Below are 20,991 nucleotides of genomic sequence, written 5' to 3'. Positions count from 1 at the left end.
TCAGTCAGAGCACCTGATCTGCATGCTTGTTGAGGGGCTGTGGCTAAAAGTATCAGAGGCACAGAATCAGCAGGAGAGTCAGGCAACTGGTATCATTTAAAAGGAAAAATCAATATCCTTCTCAGTTTAGGTTCACTCTAATGTAACGTAATTAAAAATGAAAAGCGCTCACAAAATCACTTTTCTAAGTGCTTTTAAAGTGCTTTGCAATTTTCATATACCTTCAATTAAAGCGCAAACGCTCAGAAAATGGTGCAGGACCCCGCGTTTGCTATTGGAAAAACAGCGTTATAGGTGTAATGCGTAAAATTTTATGCATTACACCCCAAACGCGTAAAAATGTACTTGTTGATGTCTGCAATAGCTTCCTACACCAGCAGGGATGAGTAAAAACGTACGCATGGCGGCAGGCCGACTCCCAGTCGGCAAAAACGAAACTAGCTGGCAGCGGGGGACCAGAGGAGCCATGAGTGACTGCGAGGGCACAGGATGGTTGCAGGGGACTGGTAGATGCCGCAGGTAAGTAAAACTCATATTTTTTTTACAGTTAAGGTTTCCTTTAAATGCCGGTATAGAATTTGCCATAACTACTTTCTGTGGCAATGCATTCCACATCTTAATCACTCTTACTGTAAAGAACCCTTTCCTAAATAAATGGCTAAAACATTTTTCCTCCATGCGCAGATCATGCCCTCTAGTCCTTTGAGAAGGCCTAGGGACAAAAAGCTCATCCGCCAAGCTTTTGTATTGCCCTCTGACGTATTTATACATGTTAATAAGATCCCCTCTAAGACATCTTTTCACTAGACTAAATAAACCCAGTTTATCTAACCTTTCTTGGTAAGTGAAACCTTCCATCCCACGTATTAATTTTGTTGCTCGTCTCTGCACCTGCTCTAAAACGGCAATATCTTTCCTGTAATGTGATGCCCAGAACTGAATTCCATATTCCAGATGTGGCCTTACGAGACAGGGGCAATATTATGCTAGCATCTCGAGTTTTTATTTCCCTTTTAATGCAGCGGCTTGGCATTGAGTTCGATTATTTAACTTGTTGTCGATGAATACTCCCAAGTCCTTCTCCAAGATTGATGTCCCTAACTGTATCCCATTTATTTTGTATAGTGCTAGACCATTGGTATGACCTAAATGCATGACTTTACATTTTTCAACATTGAATTTCATCTGCCATATGTGTTATGTGTTATCATGTGCCCATATAGTTATCCTGTCCAGATCCTGTTGCAATATGTCCCTATCTTCCTGAGAGTTGATGACTCTGCACAATTTTGTATCATCTTCAAAAATAGCAACATTGCTTACTACTGCATCTACTAGGTCATTAATAAATACATTGAAGAGCACTGGACCCAGTACAGACCCCTGTGAGACCCCACTGCTAACAGTCACCCATTTTGAATATGGCTCATTGACCACAACTCTTTGTTTTCTGTCCATTAGCCAGTTCCCTATCCATACACACAGACTCTTCCCCAGTCCTTGCATCCTCAACTTTTGCACCAGACTTCTGTGGGGAACAGTGTTGAAGGCCTTTGCAAAGTCCAAGTATATCACATCTACAGCATTCCCAATATCCACATTAGTGTTCACTACCTCATAAAAGATGAGCATGTTAGTCAAACAGGACCTGTCTTTAGTAAACTCATATTGATGCTGAGAAATAAGATTATTTTCTACTATGAAGTCATGTATAGTATCTCTTAGTAACCCCTCAAATAGTTTGCATACAACGGATGTTAAGCTTACAGGTCTATCATTTCCTGGATCTGATTTTTTGCTCTTCTTAAGGTAGCCATACACTGGTCGATTTGCCATCAGATTCGACCAACAGATAGATCCCTATCTGATCGAATCTGATCAGAGAGGGATCGTATGGCCACCTTTACTGCAAACAGATTGTGAACCGATTTCAGCCTGAAACCGTTCACAATCTGTGGTGGTGGTGCTGCCGCCGCTCCTCCCCCCCGCATACATTACCTGCTCCGCCGGCGCGAATCCCCGCTGTCACTGCTGTCTTCTCCGCTCTGGTCTGGTCTCCGGCATGCTTCACTTCTTCCTGCCCGGCAGGAAGTTTAAACAGTAGAGCGCCCTCTACTGTTTAAACTTCCTGCCGGGCAGGAAGAAGTGAAGCATGCCGAAGACCAGACCAGAGCGGAGAAGACAGCAGTGAGCGGGGATTCGCGCAAGCCGAAGCAGGTAATGTATACCCGCTGTATCGCGTCGGTCGTCGGGCATTCGAACGCCGCTAACGCACACTTCCGACCCGCCGGCGACCGAGAAAAATCTTCCGCACGGATGGGTCATACGTGAATCGACGGGAACGATCGATTTCGGACGGAAATCGATCGTTCTGTCAGCGGTGTGCGCGGCGATTTCACAGCCGTTTTGATCACGGCTGTATATCGGCGGGAAAATCGTTAGGTGTATGGGCCCCTTTAAATAATGGGAAAACGTGGGCTGTACGCCAATCCACTGGTACTCTGCCAGTTGAAAGAGTCACAAAAGATAAGATAAAGGGTTTTATCAATAACTGAACTTAATTCTGGACCCGAGGATGCATGCCATCCAGGCCAGGTGCCTTGTCTATTTTTAATTTATTTAGTCTTGCCCTCACTTCTTCCTGTATTAAGTATTTAATATTACAGTTGGAAGATTGAGACTCTTCTGCATCTGTAATTTGCAACAGTGATGTTTCCCTTGTGAAGACAAAAGCAAAGAAAGCATTTAATAACTCTGCCTTACCTTGGTCATCCACCATTGAGTTCCCACCCTCATCCTTTAGGAGTCCAATACAGTCAACCTTTCTTTTATTTTTTCACAGGTCGCCCGTGAGTATGAAGCGCAGAACGGCGCAACACGGGCGTGCACCCCGAACCGTCGCTCATCGCTGCTGTAGCCAGGCGATTGGCGCGGTCAATCGCCTGGCGACAGTTGCCGTGCAACTTCGCTGCAACTGTCGCTAGTCCGCGTGTGTATGCGGAGTAGCGACAGCAACCAGCTGGGAATACCCTGAGCTTCCAGCGGGGGGGGAGGAATGTCGGTGACAGCTTCCACCGCATCAGTTGCCAGGTCCCTCCGCCGTGTGTATGCGGAGGGACCTGGCGACGAGCTGTCGCCTGTCGCGCACACGCTCCCGTGTGCTAGCGACAGCAACAATTGTAGCCCGTGAGTATGGGCCATTCGATTTGATATGGTCACTCTCACGTCAGTCCTCTCTGCTACCGCCGCCGAGTGTGCGAGCTCTCTGTTACCGCCGCCGAGTGTGCGAGCTCTCTGTTACCGCCGCCGAGTGTGCGAGCTCTCTGTTACCGCCGCCGAGTGTGCGAGCTCTCTGTTACCGCCGCCGAGTGTGCGAGCCCTCTGTTACCACCGCTGAGTGTGCCAGCTCTCTGTTACCACCGCCGAGTCTGCGAGCTCTCTGTTACCGCCGCCGAGTGTGTGAGGAGCGGATCCGCGGATCCTCGGGGAAGACAGACCTTGTGAGAAAACGCCTTTTGAGGGGAATATAAAAAGAGTTTGAAGTAGAGGAGCGCTGTCACGCATCACCAAATTAGATTTGATATGCCTAGCGATTTGATTTTCAGCTTCAATCTGTTGCCAGCCTAATTTCTTTTTTACAACTTTTATTGCACTCCTTATAATTGCTTAATGCAGCCTCGGTCCCCTCCTGTTTTAGGACCTTATAGGCATTCACAATCTTCCTCCATCTCATCGTTCAGGTCAGCTGTAAGAGAATTCTTAAAGAGACAAACCCCTCCACCTTTTTTCCCTGTTCTATCCTTCCTAAACACATTGGGCTTGATTCACAAAGCGGTGCTAACAGTTATCACGCTGGTGAAAAGCCCTTTATCACACCTAAACTCAGTTTAGGCGTGATAAGTTTAGGCGTGATAACTATAGCACCAACTGGGTTAGCACCGCAGTGCACAGCTGATCAAAAGTTTTACGCTAGCAAAGTCTGGTGCACTTCGCATAGAGTTTAATGGCGCTGCTTTGCGTGCGGGACTTTGCGCGCGATCTAAACTTATCTAAACTTATCACGCCTAAACTGGCTTTTCACCAGTGTGGTACAATGGTTATCACGTCTAAAGTCTCTGAGTTAGCACCGCTTTATGAATTAGGCCCATTGTATCCCTCTAAATTCGCTATCCAGTCATGGCTTTCATCCATCCATGTCTCGGTTATTCCCACAATGTCATAGCCTTTGTCAATCAGAATGAACTCTAGTTCGTCCATTATATTTGCAAGGCTCCTAGCATTGGTTACCATGCACTTTATGTTTTTACCACAACATTTTCCAATTTTGGTTACATGAAATGGGCTACTTGAAGTTTTACCAACCTCCTTACTCTTTACACTGTCCCCACCCCCCTTTCCACCCCCCATAATGTTACTCTCCCACTGTCTTTTTACCTTATCTTGTCTTCATATTGAGACTTTACCCTCCCGCCTCCCCCCAGATCCTAGTTTAACCTCCTTAGCGGTAACCCCGTGCTGGACACGGGGTAAGCCGCCGGAGGGTGCCGCTCAGGCCCTGCTGGGCCGATTTTCATAATTTTTTTTTTTGCTGGACGCAGCTAGCACTTTGCTAGCTGCGCCAGCACTCTGATCGCCGCCGGCCCCCGCCCGATCGCCGCTATCTGTTGCGGCGCGCGGGCCCCCCCCCCCCCCAGACCCCGTGCGCTGCCTGGCCAATCAGTGCCAGGCAGCGCCGAGGGGTAGTTCGGGACTCCCAATGACGTCCCGACGTCGCTGACGTCGGTGACGTCATCCCGCCCCGTCGCCATGGCGATGGGGGAAGCCCTCCAGGAAATCCCGTTCTTTGAACAGGATTTCCTGATCGAAGCGGGCGGGGGGATGCCGCTGAGCAGCGGCTATCATGTAGCGAGCCCTGGGCTTGCTACATGATTTAAAAAAAAAAAAAAACTGCTGCGCTGCCCCCTGGCGGAATTTTTCATACCGCCAGGGGGGTTAAAATCTCTTCCAACCGTTTAGCCATCTTCTCCCCCAATGCAGCTGCACCCTCCCCATTAAGGTGCAGCCCATCCCTGCTGTAGAACCTGTAGCCGACTGCAAAGTCTGCCTAGTTCTCCAGGAACCCAAACCCCTCCTTCCTACACCAATTTCTCAGCCACTTATTTAACTCCCTAAGCTCCCTCTGTCTCTCTGATGTAGCATGTGTCACTGGCAGTATTTCAGAAAACACCACCTTGGAGATCTTTGCTTTAAGTTTATCTTAAAGCAAAGACGTTTTCTTTCAGCTCTAGGACATGGCGGACAGGTGAGCGGTTAGGGAGGGACCCCTGTGGGAGGGATGCCTGCACGGGGCGGTCCTGCTAGCGACGCAATCTTGCGATGGCGTCCAACTTAAGCCTCCCACCTGAATGCTAATGGCTGCTAGATGTGGTATGGCAGGTAAAGGGTGTATGACAGTGCATCCTGATTGGCTGACGAGCACCTGCTGACCAATTTCAAATGTAGCTGGATGCATGTACTGCTGTGTTCTATTGCTTGTGTGTGTTGAATTTAGCATTCAGTATGGAGGCAGTGTTGGTGGGTTTTCTGGATGTGAGAGGTCCAGAGCCTGGGTGTGAGAGGTCCAGGCCCACCTGCACTCCCCTCCAGGTATCACGTGTTGGCCTTGGGGCCCCGGCCAGTGAGAGAGGTCCGGGGGCCCTGGCCATCGTGTGAACCAATCGTGTGTCTTTAAGTTTATCTCCAAGTACCTGAAAATCATTTTTGAGGACCTTCCATCTTCCACTAACTTTGTCATTGGTGCCAATGTGTACCATGACAGCCCGGTCTTTCCCAGCCCCACCCAATAATCTGTCAATTCTTTCCACGACATGCTGAACCCGAGCACCCAGGAGACAACAGACTGTACGGCTTTCACGGTTTTTCGACAGATTACCCTATCTGTGTGCCTAATAATTGAATCCCCTACCACCAGTATCTGTCTAGCCTTAGCTCCACTCCTATTCCCTTTCTCGTTGCTAAGGGACACATCCTGCTGCAGCATTGCTACTCCAAAATAATCCTCCCCAATATTACACAAACAAGCATACTTATTAGGGAGGGAGAACTCGGGACTAGCCTCCAGGTCACTTTTCCCCCTAACCCTTCTATCTGTGACCCAACTAGCGGCTACCTCTGCTTCTTGCTCCGGCTGTACTCCACCCACCTCATCCTCACCGGTTTCCTCCAGTGTCTGGATCGTGAGATCCAAGCTCTTCATGTTGGATATGCGTGTCAGTGTTGCGAGATGCTTATTTAGCTCTGTGACTTTAGCCTCTAAATGAGCAACACGCACACACCCAGGGCAACAGTAAACACCCTCAATCTGCTGATCAAGGCATGCATACATGTTGCAGGATGTAAACTGTACTGCATTGTCCAACATGATGACTACTGTGTGGGGAAAAATTACTTTAAGTAAACTGCTGTGGTAAAAGATGAAACGGGAGAGTGAGTGAAGCGGGGGTGGAGGAGAGGGAGAGTGAGTGAAGCTGGAGAGTGAGTGAAGCTGGAGAGCGAGTGAAGCTGGAGAGCGAGTGAAGCTGGGGTGGAGGAGAGGGAGTGAAGCCGGGGTGGAGGAGAGGGAGTGAAGCCGGGGTGGAGGAGAGGGAGTGAAGCTGTGGCCCACCCACCACTAGCACTGTAACTATACCGTACATGCGTCTTTCTCCCCCCTAAGGTCCCTAAATAGGAGTTACCACCCAGGTAAGTTCATTATTTTTTGTTTGCTGGTGCCAAGACTGACACAAGGGATGTTGCCTCATTAAAGGGGACCTCTGCCTAATGTTTTTGATGTGAAAAAAAAACACCCACATCATGTGTATTTTGTGGGGGGGAAAAAAAAGCATTCAGACCATGTGTATTTTAAGGGAAACGTTGCCAGATTATGTGTATTTTGGGGGAAACGCTGCCAAACTATGTTTATTCTTTAGAGTGGGGAGAGGGGCAATCTGCCTATAATACAGGGGCAATCTGCCTATAATACAGGGGCAATCTGGATAAATACTAAAGGGGATCTGACTACCCCCACAAAATATAAGCCCTCCCTGACAGTGTCTTATTTTCGGGAAACCCAGTAGGAGACCCTCAAATTGTTTGCACAAAACTGACATTAAGCTTACAGGGCTACAAATTTCCCAAATCTGAATTTAATTTTCCCATTTCCCTTCATCTTGCCAATTAATAAACTTTGAATCAAACAAGATAGGGATTGTAGGTTTGTTCTTAACCTGAATCCATTCTTCAGTCAGAACACTTTGCCATATCTGCCACCTGTGCCTCCAGTGTCCCCTCTGCTCCCTGTACCTGCTTACCTACACAAGACTAAAAGTCATTTTTGCTTTGATTTTTTTTTTAATGGTTTTTTTTTTTTAAAAAACCAATTTGTCTAATTTGATTTTTTTTTTTTTACATGTTCCCAAAGAATTACAGAATCCATGCCATTCATATCCGTGGGTCATTTGTAAGTTGGGCATTTGTAAGTCAGGTACTACCTGTAGCTCAACAAAAAAAAATCATAATTGGAATGGAGGTAACCTTCCAAAGAGCGGACAGCAAAAGTTTGTCAGCTGCATAGCGTAAAGCTATGTACGCATACAATCTTTTAGTGTAACCAAGAATTGAACTTCATCCCAATCAGTAGCTGATACCCCCTTTCCCATGAGAATTTTTTTTCCTTTTCTCAAACGGATCATCAGCGGGCTCTGTATGGCTGATTTTGTGATTAAACTCCTCCCACAGTGTCATGTCAGCGCCTCACAGCTCTGAGGTCCCGACATCACACTGTGGAAGCCTTGTTGCATTGTGGGAAACAACAGCTGTTTCCAACAGCTAAAAAAGCAAGCAGCATCTCCTTCCAGTGACATCACCTGCCAGCTGTAAAAATGTCACCATGTGATGTCTGAATGTAAATCAGGGAAAGGAAAGATTTTACAATGAGCAAACTGACTAAATAATTTATACATAATTATTGTAAAAATTAAGCACTTTTTTTACTACATTATTTTCACTGGATTTCCTCTTTACACTTGGACGTGGTGATCAATAATGTCTGTCTCAAGCGGAAATGACTGTGCAGAGGTCCCCGACCCTCTCGGTGCACAGGTGATAGATTTACCTGGTAGATCGACTTGGCCAAGCACCTTGTTTTATCCACCCAGCGTTCTCCCTTGTGCACTGCTCGTCTGCCTTTCTTCTGCAAAATCACAGATGCACAGTTGTCCAGGAGCTAAAGCTTGATTTCTGCCGGGAGACAGTATTTGTATGTGCATATACAGTGATGTGAAAAACTATTTGCCCCCTTCCTGATTTCTTATTCTTTTGCATGTTTGTCACACTTAAATGTTTCTGCTCATCAAAAACCGTTAACCGTTAGTCAAAGATAACGTAATTAAACACAAAATGCAGTTTTAAATGATGGTTTTTATTGATCAGTGAGAAAAAAACCTCAAAACCTACATGGCCCTGTGTGAAAAAGAAATTGCCCCCTGAACCTAATAACTGGTTGGGCCACCCTTAGCAGCAATAACTGCAATCAAGCGTTTGCGATAACTTGCATCAAGTCTTTTACAGCGCTCTGGAGAAATTTTGGCCCACTCATCTTTGCAGAATTGTTGTAATTCAGCTTTATTTGAGGGTTTTCTAGCATTAACCGCCTTTTTAAGGTCATGCCACAACATCTCAATAGGATTCAGGTCAGGACTTTGTGACTAGGCCACTCCAAAGTCTTCATTTTGTTTTTCTTCAGCCATTCAAAGGTGGATTTGCTGGTGTGTTTTGGGTCATTGTCCTGCTGCAGCACCCAAGATCGCTTCAGCTTGAGTTGACGAACAGATGGCCGGACATTCTCCTTCAGGATTTTTTGGTAGACAGTAGAATTCATGGTTCCATCTATCACAGCAAGCCTTCCAGGTCCTGAAGCAGCAAAACAACCCCAGACCATCACACTACCACCACCATATTTTACTGTTGGTATGATGTTCTTTTGCTGAAATGCTGTGTTACTTCTACGCCAGATGTAACGGGACACGCACCTTCCAAAAAGTTCAACTTTTGTCTCGTCGGTCCACAAGGTATTTTCCCAAAAGTCTTGGCAATCATTGAGATGTTTTTTTAGCAAAATTGAGACGAGCCTTAATGTTCTTTTTGCTTAAAAGTGGTTTGCGCCTTGGATATCTGCCATGCAGGCCGTTTTTTGCCCCGTCTCTTATTGTGGAGTCGTGAACACTGACCTTAACCTTCTTAGCGGTATGGACGAGCTCAGCTCGTCCATTACCGCTGGAAGGCGCCGCTCAGGCCCCGCTGGGCCAATTTTCACAATTTTTGTTTTCAAACACTCAGCAAGCACTTTGCTTTCTGCGTGTTGATTCCGATTACCGCCGCTCGCCGACAATGCGCCGCTATCCGCCGCGTAACTGCCGCCCCCCCCCTGCGCAGCCTGGCCAATCAGTGCCAGGCAGCGATGCGGGGTGGATCGGAACGCCGGATGACGTCATCACGATCGTCGCCATGGCGACGGGGGAAGCCCTAAAGGGTTACCCGTTCAGAACGGGATTTCCTTATGGGCGATTGCGGCGGCAGCGATCAAAGGGGTGGGAGGGATAGCGCAGGGAGGGGGGCATCATGTAGCTAGCGCTAGGCTAGCTACATGATAGGGAAAAAAAATATTTTTTAAATACTGCTGCGCATGCACCCTGGCACTCTTAACCACTTGCCGACCGCCTTAAGCAGATGGGCGGCGGCAAGAGCTGGGCCCAAACGACCGCAATACGCCCATCGGGGGTGGCGGGCGTGGTTATGCGGCGATCCCGTCATTCGTGACTCGATCAGCAGCCGGGGACTGGCTCCGCCCCCCTCGCGCTGTAACCCGCCGGCCGTTCGGAAGCGCCGGCGGGTTACTAGCACCCGGATCGCCGCACGGATATTGTATATAACAATTTTTTGATTTTTTTTTTTTTTTTTTACACACAATTGTCCATTCACAGAGATATTTCTCCCACTCAGCATGGGTATGTGTAAAAATACACCACAAAACACATTATACTACTTCTCCTGAGTACGGCGATACCACATGTGTGGCACGTTTTTGCACCCTAACTGCGCTAAGGGGCCCAAAGTCCAATGAGTACCTTTAGGATTTCACGGGTCATTTTGCGACATTTGGTTTCAAGACTACTCCTCACGGTTTAGGGCCCCTAAAATGCCAGGGCAGTATAGGAACCCCACAAATGACCCCATTTTAGAAAGAAGACACCCCAAGGTATTCCGTTAGGAGTATGGTGAGTTCATAGAAGATTTTTTTTTTGTCACAAGTTAGCGGAAATTGATTTTAATTGTTTTTTTTCACAAAGTGTCATTTTCCGCTAGCTTGTGACAAAAAATAAATTCTATGAACTCACCATACTCCTAACGGAATACCTTGGGGTGTCTTCTTTCTAAAATGGGGTCACTTGTGGGGTTCCTATACTGCCCTGGCATTTTAGGGGCCCTAAACCGTGATGAGTAGTCTAGAATCCAAATGCCACAAAATGACCTGTGAATAGGACGTTAGGCCCCTTAGCGCACCTAGGTTGCAAAAAAGTGCCACACATGTGGTATCGCCGTACTCAGAAGAAGTAGTATAATGTGTTTTGGGGTGTATTTTTATACATACCCATGCTGGGTGGGAGAAATCTCTCTGTACATGGACAATTGTGTGTAAAAAAAAATCAAATAATTGTCATTTACAGAGATATTTCTCCCACCCAGCATCTGTATGTGTAAAAATACACCACAAAACACATTATACTACTTCTCCTGAGTACGGCGGTACCACATGTGTGGCACTTTTTTGCACCCTAAGTGCGCTAAGGGGCCCAAAGTCCCATGAGTACCTTTAGGATTTCACGGGTCATTTTGCGACATTTGGTTTCAAGACTACTCATCACGGTTTAGGGCCCCTAAAATGCCAGGGCAGTATAGGAACCCTACAAATGACCCCATTTTAGAAAGAAGACACCCAAAGGTATTCCGTTAGGAGTATCGTGAGTTCATAGAAGATTTTATTTTTTGTCACAAGTTAGCGGAAAATGACACTTTGTGAAAAAAAACAATTAAAATCAATTTCCGCTAACTTGTGACAAAAAAATAAAATCTTCTATGAACTCACCATAGTCCTAACAGAATACCTTGGGGTGTCTTCTTTCTAAAATGGGGTCATTTGTGGGGTTCCTATACTGCCCTGGCATTTTAGGGGCCCTAAACCGTGAGGAGTAGTCTTGAAACCAAATGTCGCAAAATGACCCGTGAAATCCTAAAGGTACTCATTGGACTTTGGGCCCCTTAGCGCAGTTAGGGTGCAAAAACGTGCCACACGTGGTATCGCCGTACTCGGGAGAAGTAGTATAATGTGTTTTGTGGTGTATTTTTACACATACCCATGCTGAGTGGGAGAAATATCTCTGTAAATGGACAATTGTGTGCAAACCAAATAAAAAAATTGTCATTTACGGAGATATTTCTCCCACCCAGCATGGGTATGTGTAAAAATACACCCCAAAACACATTATACTACTTCTCCTGAGTACGGCAATACCACATGTGTGGCACTTTTTTGCAGCCTAACTGCGCTAAGGGGCCCAAAGTCCAATGAGCATCTTTAGGCTTTACAGTGGTGCTTACAATTAGGCATCCCCCAAAATGCCAGGACAGTGAACACACTCCACAAATGACCCCATTTTGAAAAGTAGACACTTCAAGGTATTCAGAGGGGAGCATAGCGAGTCCGTGGCAGATTTCATTTTTTTTTGTTGCAAGTTAGAAGAAATGGAAACTTTTTTTTTTTGGTCACAAAGTGTCATTTTCCGCTAACTTGTGACAAAAAATAAAATCTTCTATGAACTCACCATGCCTCTCACTGAATACTTTGGGATGTCTTCTTTCCAAAATGGGGTCATTTGGGGGGTATCTATACTATCCTGGAATTTTAGCCCCTCATGAAACATGACAGGTGCTCAGAAAAGTCAGAGATGCTTGAAAATGGGAAAATTCACTTTTTGCACCATAGTTTGTAAACGCTATAACTTTTACCCAATCCAATAAATATACACTGAATGGGTTTTTTTTAATCAAAAACATGTTTGTCCACATTTTTCGTGCTGCATGTATACAGAAATTTTACTTTATTTGAAAAATGTCAGCACAGAAAGTAAAAAAAAACATTTTTTCGACAAAATTCATGTCTTTTTTGATGAATATAATAAAAAGTAAAACTCGCAGCAGCAATCAAATAGCACCAAAAGAAAGCTGTATTAGTGACAAGAAAAGGAGGTAAAATTCATTTAGGTGGTAGGTTGTATGACCGAGCAATAAACCGTGAAAGCTGCAGTGGTCTGAATGGAAAAAAAGGCTCTGGTCGTTAAGGGGCGAAAAGACTGTGGTCCTCAAGTGATTAATGGAACGCCAGGGTGGTTAATTGAGGCAAGTGAGGCCTCAATTCTTTAGATGTTGTCCTGGGGTCTTTTGTGGCCTCTCGGATGAGTTTTCTCTGCGCTCTCACTGTGGTTCGCTGGAGTCCCAAAGCTTTAGAAATGGCTTTATAACCTTTACCAGACTGATAGATCTCAATTACTTTTGTTCTCATTTCTTCCTGAATTTCTTTGGATCTTGGCATGATGTCTAGCTTTTGAGGTGCTTTTGGTCTACTTCTCTATGTCAGATAGCTCCTATTTAAGTGATTTCTTGATTGAAACATGGTGACTACAGAAATTGAACTCAGGTGTGATAAACCACAGTTAAGTTAATAACATTTTTAACAAGGGGGGCAATCACTTTTTCAGGTACTTATCCGTTAGCCGGGCGCATCCGGCAGGTGGCGCTGTTGTATCAAATTTCAATGCGCTGGGTTGTATCTAATTCCATTCATACTTAGTTAATGTAGTACTGTGTGAATGGAAGCGCTGCAGGTGGCGCTAATTACATTGATACGTTGATAACAATACAGTGTTAATGGCAAGGAATACATTGTATTTGAAGTGGCCGGCACTGGCACTTAATGGAATTCAAATGAAGGCGGCGGCAATGTAACAGATGAAGCCGCCGCCTTCGTCTGTTCTTCTTCTCCCCCTTTGCCCTCTCTCAACTATACAACCCTGCCAGCTGGGGGGGGGCACGCCTGTCCCCCCCACAGTCGTTCGTCGCAAGGAAACAAGCAGGATTCCCTGCCGCGACGAACGACTCTGGGGGGAGACGCATGTCCCCACAGGCTGCCAGCATTGTAGAAGCGAGAGGAGGGCAAAGAGGGAGAAGAAGAAGAAGAACAGACGAAGGCGGCGGCTTCATCTGTTACATTGCCGCCGCCTTCATTTGAATTCCATGTAAAAGTGCCAGCCACTTCAAATACAATGTATTCCTTGCCATTAACACTGTATTGTTATCAACGTATCAATGTAATTAGCGCCACCTGCGGCGCTTCCATTCACACAGTACTACGTTGAAGTATGAATGGAATTAGATACAACTCAGCGCATCGAAATTCGCTACAACAGCGCCACCTGCCGGATGAGCCCGGCTAACGGATAAGTACCCTTTTTCACACAGGGCCATGTAGATTTGGAGTTTTTTTTTCTCACTAAATAATAAAAACCATCATTTAAAACTGCATTTTGTGTTCAGTTATGTTATCTTTGACTAATAGTTAACGGTTTTTGATGAGCAGAAACATTTAAGTGTGACAAACATGCAAAAGAATAAGAAATCAGGAAAGGGGCAAATAGTTTTTCACATCACTGTAAGGGCTATGGGCCCGTTTCCATTATAAGCGGTGCCCTAAACCCAATGCACGGCAATGGAAGTTTCCATTGCATGCATTGCCTGCGGTGTGGAGCGATCCAAGAATCTGCAGCATGCTGCAGATTCTCGCACAGCCGCATCCGCCCGCCGTCCCCTCCATACACTTCCGCATCTCCTGATGTGGAAGTGACGCAGCCAGCAGCGAAAGTGATGCGATGCGGCGAGGTAGCCGCATTCGCATCACTTTACAATGGAAAAGGGCCTTAATTCCCACCGCAAGAGGTTTTCTAAGTGCTTTGTGATTTTAAAAGCTCTTGCTAATGTTATCCCATGTGTGTGTTCTCACTGGAGTAATGTGATTTTGTAAAAAATCCCCCATAGCATTGCATTAGCAAGGGCTTTTCAAATCTCCTAGTGTTTTAAAAGCTCATGTAGTGTGAATCGGTCCTAAAGCTTTAAACTACATAAAGAGTTAAAAAAAAAAAAAAAGTCTTTAAGAGCAGCTAGTTCTAGTGATTCTTCATGAGAGTGGTGCAAGAATCACTATTCCCAAACTGATATTTGAAAAGAGAGATAAAAGCAACAACTACGATTTTAGCTTCATACATGGGATACAATTTTGAAAAACCACCAGAAATTGAAGCACTAAATAAAATTAACCACTTTCCCCACCACTACAGTATATCTACGTCAGCTGTGGCACTCTCCAAGCCACAGCGACGTAGATATACTGACCTGCCTTAAGCCCTTTTGTGCAGGAACAGGTGCGCTTCAGAGCGCACCCCCCGGCACTGTCGGTTGCCTTACTAATTGGCAAAAGGGAACATGTTCCCTTGTAGCCAATTAGTGACCCACCCCCCAACCCCCCCCCCCCCCCCCCCCCGCGGTTGAACGATCACCGCTGTAGCAAACAGCGTGATCTTTCATCTCCCCCTCCTCCGTGCACAGATAGCTAAAAAAATGTAAATAAAGCCGCCTCTCTCACCTTACCACGTTCCAGCGATGAGCCTGCAGCCCGAGCATCCGATCCCAGCTCTGAACTCAGCCGCGTATTGCCGGTGACCCGGGTCCCGGCTTGATGACGTCATCAAGCCGGGACCCGGGTCAGCTGCCTGATGGGGGGGGGGGGGAGGGGGTTTGGGGGTGCAAAACAACTGCCAGGCATCTGGGTAACTGGGGGGGATGACATCTGACAATGAAGGATCATTTGATTATCTGGGGGGGGTAGCCTAATACTGGGGGCACATCTGGCTATAATTGGTGGGGGGGGGGCAATTCTGGGGGCACATATGGCTACAATGGGGGAAATTTTATCCTGGGGACACAACTGCCTATAATGAGGGGTGCCAATCCTGGCGGCGTTACTGTCTCTCTGTACTGGGGGGTGGTAGATACATGGGACACATCTGACTATACCGGGGTGCCGATATTGGGGTCACATCTGGCTAAACTGGGAAGGTTGGGCTGATACTCGGGGCACATCTGACTATATTAGGGGGGACATTAACTGGTGGAATGGTTTTATCACTGTGGCACTTTTTATTTTTAAACTGGAATTGTTAAAAACTGAGAAATAATGCATTTTTTTATTTTTTGTTCCCTTTTTTCAATTAAAATGCCTAGAAAACAAAATTGTTCTTGGGACTAAATACCCCCCATTGAAAGCCTGGTTTGTCTTGAAAAAAAAAAACGATATATAGATCATTTAGGTGTAGTGAGTAGGGATAAAGTTATTGCTGATTGAATAGTACCCCCGCTAAAGCGTTAAAACTGCCCCGGTCAATAAGGGGAAAACAAGGTCTGGATGCGAAGTGGTTAAAGATAATTTAAGTGTCCAACTTACACAAAATGTGTAAAAAAGTATTTTCATAATCTAGATTTATCAATAAATTCATATGTGGACTTACATTATATTGCCAGAAGTATTACAATGCCTCTTCAAATTACTAAATACAGGTGCAGCAATCACTTCCGTGTCCAGGCCCACAGGTGCACAAATTCAAGCGCCTAAGCATACAGTCTACTCTTACAAACATTTATGAAAGTATGGGTCGCTCCCAGCTCAGTGAATTCCACCATTTGTAAATTATCCTTGCTACTAAATATTCCAACAGAAACACAACAGGCTAAGTGCATACTGACATGCACATTGTGTATAAGCCGCCTAATATCTGTAGAATCAATAGCTACAGACCACCAAACTTCAAATAGACTCCCGATTAGCTCAAGAACAGTGCATAAAGAGGTTCATGGAATGAGTTTCCATGGCCAAGCAGCTGCATCTAATCCTTAGGCCTATTTTTCAGAGGGGAAAAATGAGCAGTTCATCCTCCCGGGAGCCAGCGTCAAGTGCCATTTGACTGCAATTACATGCAGCTGAATGGCAACATTTGACAAGCGGAAGAGTTACCCAGCATTAAAAAAAGGTCTCATGTCACGTCTGAGGATGGCAACTACAGTGCTAAGATACAACTCTATGGGGAAGCTGTGGAATAGAGCCCTTACATCACCAAGGGCAATGTAAAGCCTTGCATGCAGTGGTGTATAGTAGGGCTGTGGAGTCAGTACAAAAATCTTCCGACTCCAACTCAGAATCCTCAGTTTATGAAACCACCGACTCCAACTGCAGTTACTCAAAATGGTTGTGACTTCTTGACTCCGACTCCTTAGTCTAATACTTACCAGGGCTGTGGATATTGTATAAAAATCATCTGACTCAGTTTATGAAATCTCTGACTCCAACTCCGGGTATCCAAAATTGCTCCAACTCCAACTCCGACTCCACAGCCCTGGTAGTAAAGATAGGTTCTTTTTGAGTGACAAATCACACTCCTCTATCTAGCAGTCTGAGGAGTCTGGGATTAGAGGATGCCAAAAGAACAATACTTGCCTAACTGCACTGTCCCAAGGTTTTTCAGGAGAGAGGTTGGCCACTTAGTTCCAGTTAAAAGAATTTGAAATACTTCAGGACATCAAGACATTTTGGACAATTTTTTGCTACCAACTTTGTGGAAACAGTTTGGAGATGGCCTGTTCCAACATCACTGTGCACCAGTGCACAAAGTAGGGTCCACAAAGAAAAGATGAACAAGTTTGGTGCGGAGGAAATGGAGTGGCCTGCACAGAGCCCGACCTCAACCCAATGGAACACCTTTGTGATGAATCACAGCAAAGACTGCAAGCCGGGCCTTCTTGCCCAACATAGGTGTTAGCCCTTCCAAATGCTCTTCTGGAAGAATGGTTAAAAAAAAAAAAAAAAATCACACTCCTAAACCTTGCAGAAAGCCTTCCCACAAGAGATGAAGGGCCTGATTCACAAAGCGGTGCAAACACTTTGCACGCCTGTGAAAAGCCCTTTATCACGCCTAAACTTAGTTTAGGCGTGATCTGAAGGAATTCGCGCAAACTCCCGCGTGCAAAGTTTCCGTGCGTAGCGTACCCATCGTGCTTCGCGCGAAGTGCCCATTAAGCCCTATGGGACTTTGCGCGCAAAACTTTGCGCACGGGAGCTTCGCGCGAGTTAGAGCACAAAGCGGTGATAACTTTGCTAGTGCAAAGGTTATCACGCCTAAAGTCTTTTAGGCGTGATAACTGAGTTATCACCGCTTTGTGAATCGAGCCCATGAAGTATTTATAGCTGCAAAGGGTGGACAAACTCCACATTCAGGCCAAAGAGAACAGGATTAAGAGAAGGTTTAAGATAATGGGGATCTCATAGTTAATGTGTGTGTAAAGGCAGGTGTTTTGGCAATATAGTGTACATACCCTTCCCACACATGCAGTTTACATGTTAATTTACCTGGAGGCCTTCCGTAAAGGACAGGTGCGAGGTAAAAAAACAAAAAAAACCCCACCATGATCACCTGGGGTTTTCTCCAGCCCCTGGCTCCATTGCAGATGCCGACCTGGCATCTTCTGCGCCTGCGCACGGCCGTGCTGCTTGCAATCACGTGGCTTGAAGTGCTCTGCACAGGCACAAAAGTACTGCGCATGTGCAGAACGATCCAGACCACGTCAGCACGATTGTGAGCAGCGCATCTGCACACTCACGCAGGTGCAGAAGATGCTGACCTGTCGAGGTCAGCATCTGCAATGAAGGGGTTCCCAGGATACCAGAGCAGCAACGAGGGACAGATAGATTGCCAGGAGCTGGAGAAAGCCCCAGGTAAGTAGATCCTGTTTTTTTTTCTTACCTTGCATCTGTCCTTTAAAGGGAATGTCCAGTCAAATTAAAAAAAATTACATTTACTTACCTGGGGTTTCCTCCAGCCCCTTGCAGCCGACATGTCCCTCGCAGCAGCTCCGCTCCCAGCCGCCGGCCCAGGGTCCCTGTCGGTGCAGAGGCCTACCTAGAAAGGGCGTCCTCTACTGTGCCTGCGCGAGAGCCGCTGTCAATCACTCGCAGTAGTTCTGCGCCTGTGCAGTACACGCCACACCACGTGCGAGCGATTGACAGCGGCGCTCGCGCATGTACAGTAGAGGATGACCTTGCGAGGTCAGCCTCTGCACCAGCGGGGAGTGGAGCTGTTGTGAGGGACATGTCAGCTGCAAGGGGCTGGAGGAAGCCCCAGGTAAGTAAATGTCTTTTTTTTTAATCTGCCTGGATATTCCCTTTAAGTCCCTGTTCAGACAAATTTGAGGTTGTGTAACTACTGCTTCTAAGCCTCCTATAACTGAATTCACATTTGCTCGTGTTAGGGCCCATCCACACCAAAGTGAAAACGATGCATTTATCGGAAAGTAGTGAACGCAAAAAAATGTTATCAATAGGATGCATTTACACTGTCAAACAGAACTGCATCGCAAACACAAACCTCCTATAGGCTTCCCGCCACACGAAAAATGCATACCTGTACCGTGGTAATTCAGGGCCGTCATCCCTGCTCATCCCGGAGACCAGGAAGTATAGGGCTTCCAGTTGGGTTTTAAATTAACCAATGGGGTTCCTCCTGCAACAGAGAAAATTCTCATCAGTTCACGTGGACCAATGAGAATCCCCCTGTTGCTAGGCAGAATTCACATTTTTGTTTACAAACCAACAGGAGGCCCCCAGCTTCCTGGTCTCCAAGCAAGCAGGCGAGGGGCACCGGCAAAAGTAGCAGAAGTACCAGTGGACAGGTGGTGACACAACTGCAGCGGTCAGTATGAACAATGTCAGCGCATCCTGAGCGGATGCACTTATGGCACCATTGATGCATACGCTGTGTTTACAGAGTATTGTGACTCTAGATAGAGTGGCTGTCCAAAAGTTTGATAAATGTTCACTGTGGGCAGTAAGGCCTCTTTCATTGTAAATCCACTGCCTGTCAGCTGCTCCTGTGCACCGATTGGGTGCTTGCTAACTCTCAGCAAAAGCAGTGGAAGGGCTCCCCTCACAGGGTGTCACATTTGAGCACTGCTGAACTTAGATGGACCATGATGCAGTTTCTTGCTGTTTGACAAGTGATGTGGTTACCAAACACTGACAAATGTGAGTTTACAAACAATGTCAATCAGCTGTATTTAATTGCAGCCAGAAGGCCTCAAACACGGACAGTTTTTCCTTATCAATCGAGCCGCTGACGGCTCGATTGATAATTTCCGACAGGTCCGATCACCGCGCGGATCGATACACCGCTCGATCCCCGCAGGCGGACAATGGACAGAATCAAGCGGAAGATAAGGAATCGTCTATAAAAATTAATAAAAAAAAAAAAATCACGTTTGTAACTACCATTACTTTCATTAGTCTCAATGACAGAGCATGGGGGTGGACATATATTAGCAGTTATATCTATCAACCACTTGGTAAACACGGCCTATAAACACTGGAGACCCATCCATGTAAACAGCTTAACCGTGCCTAGATAAGCATTTTGTTCACGACTGGTACCCCCTGGGCACCTCTGCCCACCATACAACAGGTGATCCGGGAAGCCAGTCGAGAAGACAGCAGTATGCCACACACAGAAGCAGTCAACAGCCAGTGATTCGGTGCTGTGCAGCTGGCTGCTGAGATAAATAACAAACAAGCTGAATGTGAGGGTAGCAGTGTGTTTACAAAGACAGTCTGGCGGAAGAGCCCTGTCACATTTCATTCTGGATAATTGCAATCGCCTGTGGTGGTGGTGTTGTGTAACAGTGTTAGCTGTGCGGGGTGATTGTGCATCTCCTTTCGTGTTACCGTGTATTGGTGCTGCCACCTTCGGGTTAGAGGTGTCCGGTTCTCCCATGTCCGATACTGCTGGGCCACGGTATTCGGTGGTTGATGTTTTTCCGGTCTGCCCCGGGTCCCTGATTCCAAGTCTATGGTATGAGGAAAATGGCACAACACTCAAGTGTGGAACTTCCTGTACGCCTGTGCGCAGTGTGGGGTGTTACATGTGTGCGTGTGTCTGACTGTAATGCGATACAGTAGTGTATGTGGTGCATTGGGTGTGTCGTAATGTGTTACGAATACAGAATAGAGAATGGGTGTGTCAGTGTAATACTGTTGTGTACACCCTAACACAACCGGCTTCCTCCCGGCTGAATGGTTTGTGTAAAAGCCGAATAGCAACAACTCAGGGAAATAGCTGTGCCCGAATATTTAAATATTCATGAGGTAGAGTCAGTGGACCTTCGTGCTTCAGTATTTCAGCTTTATAATGTGTTGTCAAGCTGTATCACAAAAAAATGGGAAACTCATGAGATCCTGTACAGCGTATATAGACGACCTTAATCACGTGAGAGCGAGTTGTTTTTAAGGCAGAACCCTATTTAATTAAATTGTACATTCTAAAGTAGAAAAGTAGACTAGGCTTATTGCAAAACAGACTCGCAAGTCTTATGTAAAAATGTAAACAAGTTGACATTGAAAAAGGACTGTGTTCTAACCACAAATCTGTCTGAGGTGTACACAGGAATTGTCTTGTCTTGGGCAGCACGGTGGCGTAGTGGTTAGCTCTCTCGCCTTGCAGCGCTGAGTCCCTGGTTCGAATCCCAGCCAGGACACTATCTGCAAAGAGTTTGTATGTTCTCTCCGTGTCTGCGTGGGTTTCCTCCGGGCACTCCGGTTTCCTCCCACATTCCAAAAACATACGGATAAGTTAATTGGCTACCCTTAAAATTGGCCCTAGACTACAGTACTTACACTACATAATATAGACATATGACAATGGTAGGGATTAGATTGTGAGCTCCTTTGAGGGACAGTTAGTGACTAGATAT

The 20,991-nt window shown here is 46.2% G+C and overlaps 1 protein-coding gene across 1 annotated transcript in view; it reads right to left on the bottom strand.

Annotated features, from left to right (window-relative positions):
* LOC137538816 (ribosomal protein S6 kinase alpha-5-like) overlaps window positions 1-20,391 on the bottom strand; it is a 332,016-nt gene extending 311,625 nt beyond the window's left edge. Inside the window, exon 1 of the mRNA XM_068261164.1 lies at window positions 19,967-20,391. Coding sequence (XP_068117265.1) covers window positions 19,967-20,015 — 49 coding nt within the window. The 5' untranslated portion in view covers window positions 20,016-20,391. The remainder of the gene's footprint in view (window positions 1-19,966) is intronic.
* Between the last annotated feature and the right edge of the window lie 600 nt (window positions 20,392-20,991).

This window comes from Hyperolius riggenbachi, chromosome 11 (assembly GCF_040937935.1).
Source record: "Hyperolius riggenbachi isolate aHypRig1 chromosome 11, aHypRig1.pri, whole genome shotgun sequence".
In the NCBI taxonomy this organism is placed as follows: Eukaryota; Metazoa; Chordata; class Amphibia; order Anura; family Hyperoliidae; genus Hyperolius; species Hyperolius riggenbachi.
The sequence above is the reverse complement of the archived record's forward strand: the minus strand, read 5'-3'. Positions and strand labels throughout refer to the sequence as shown.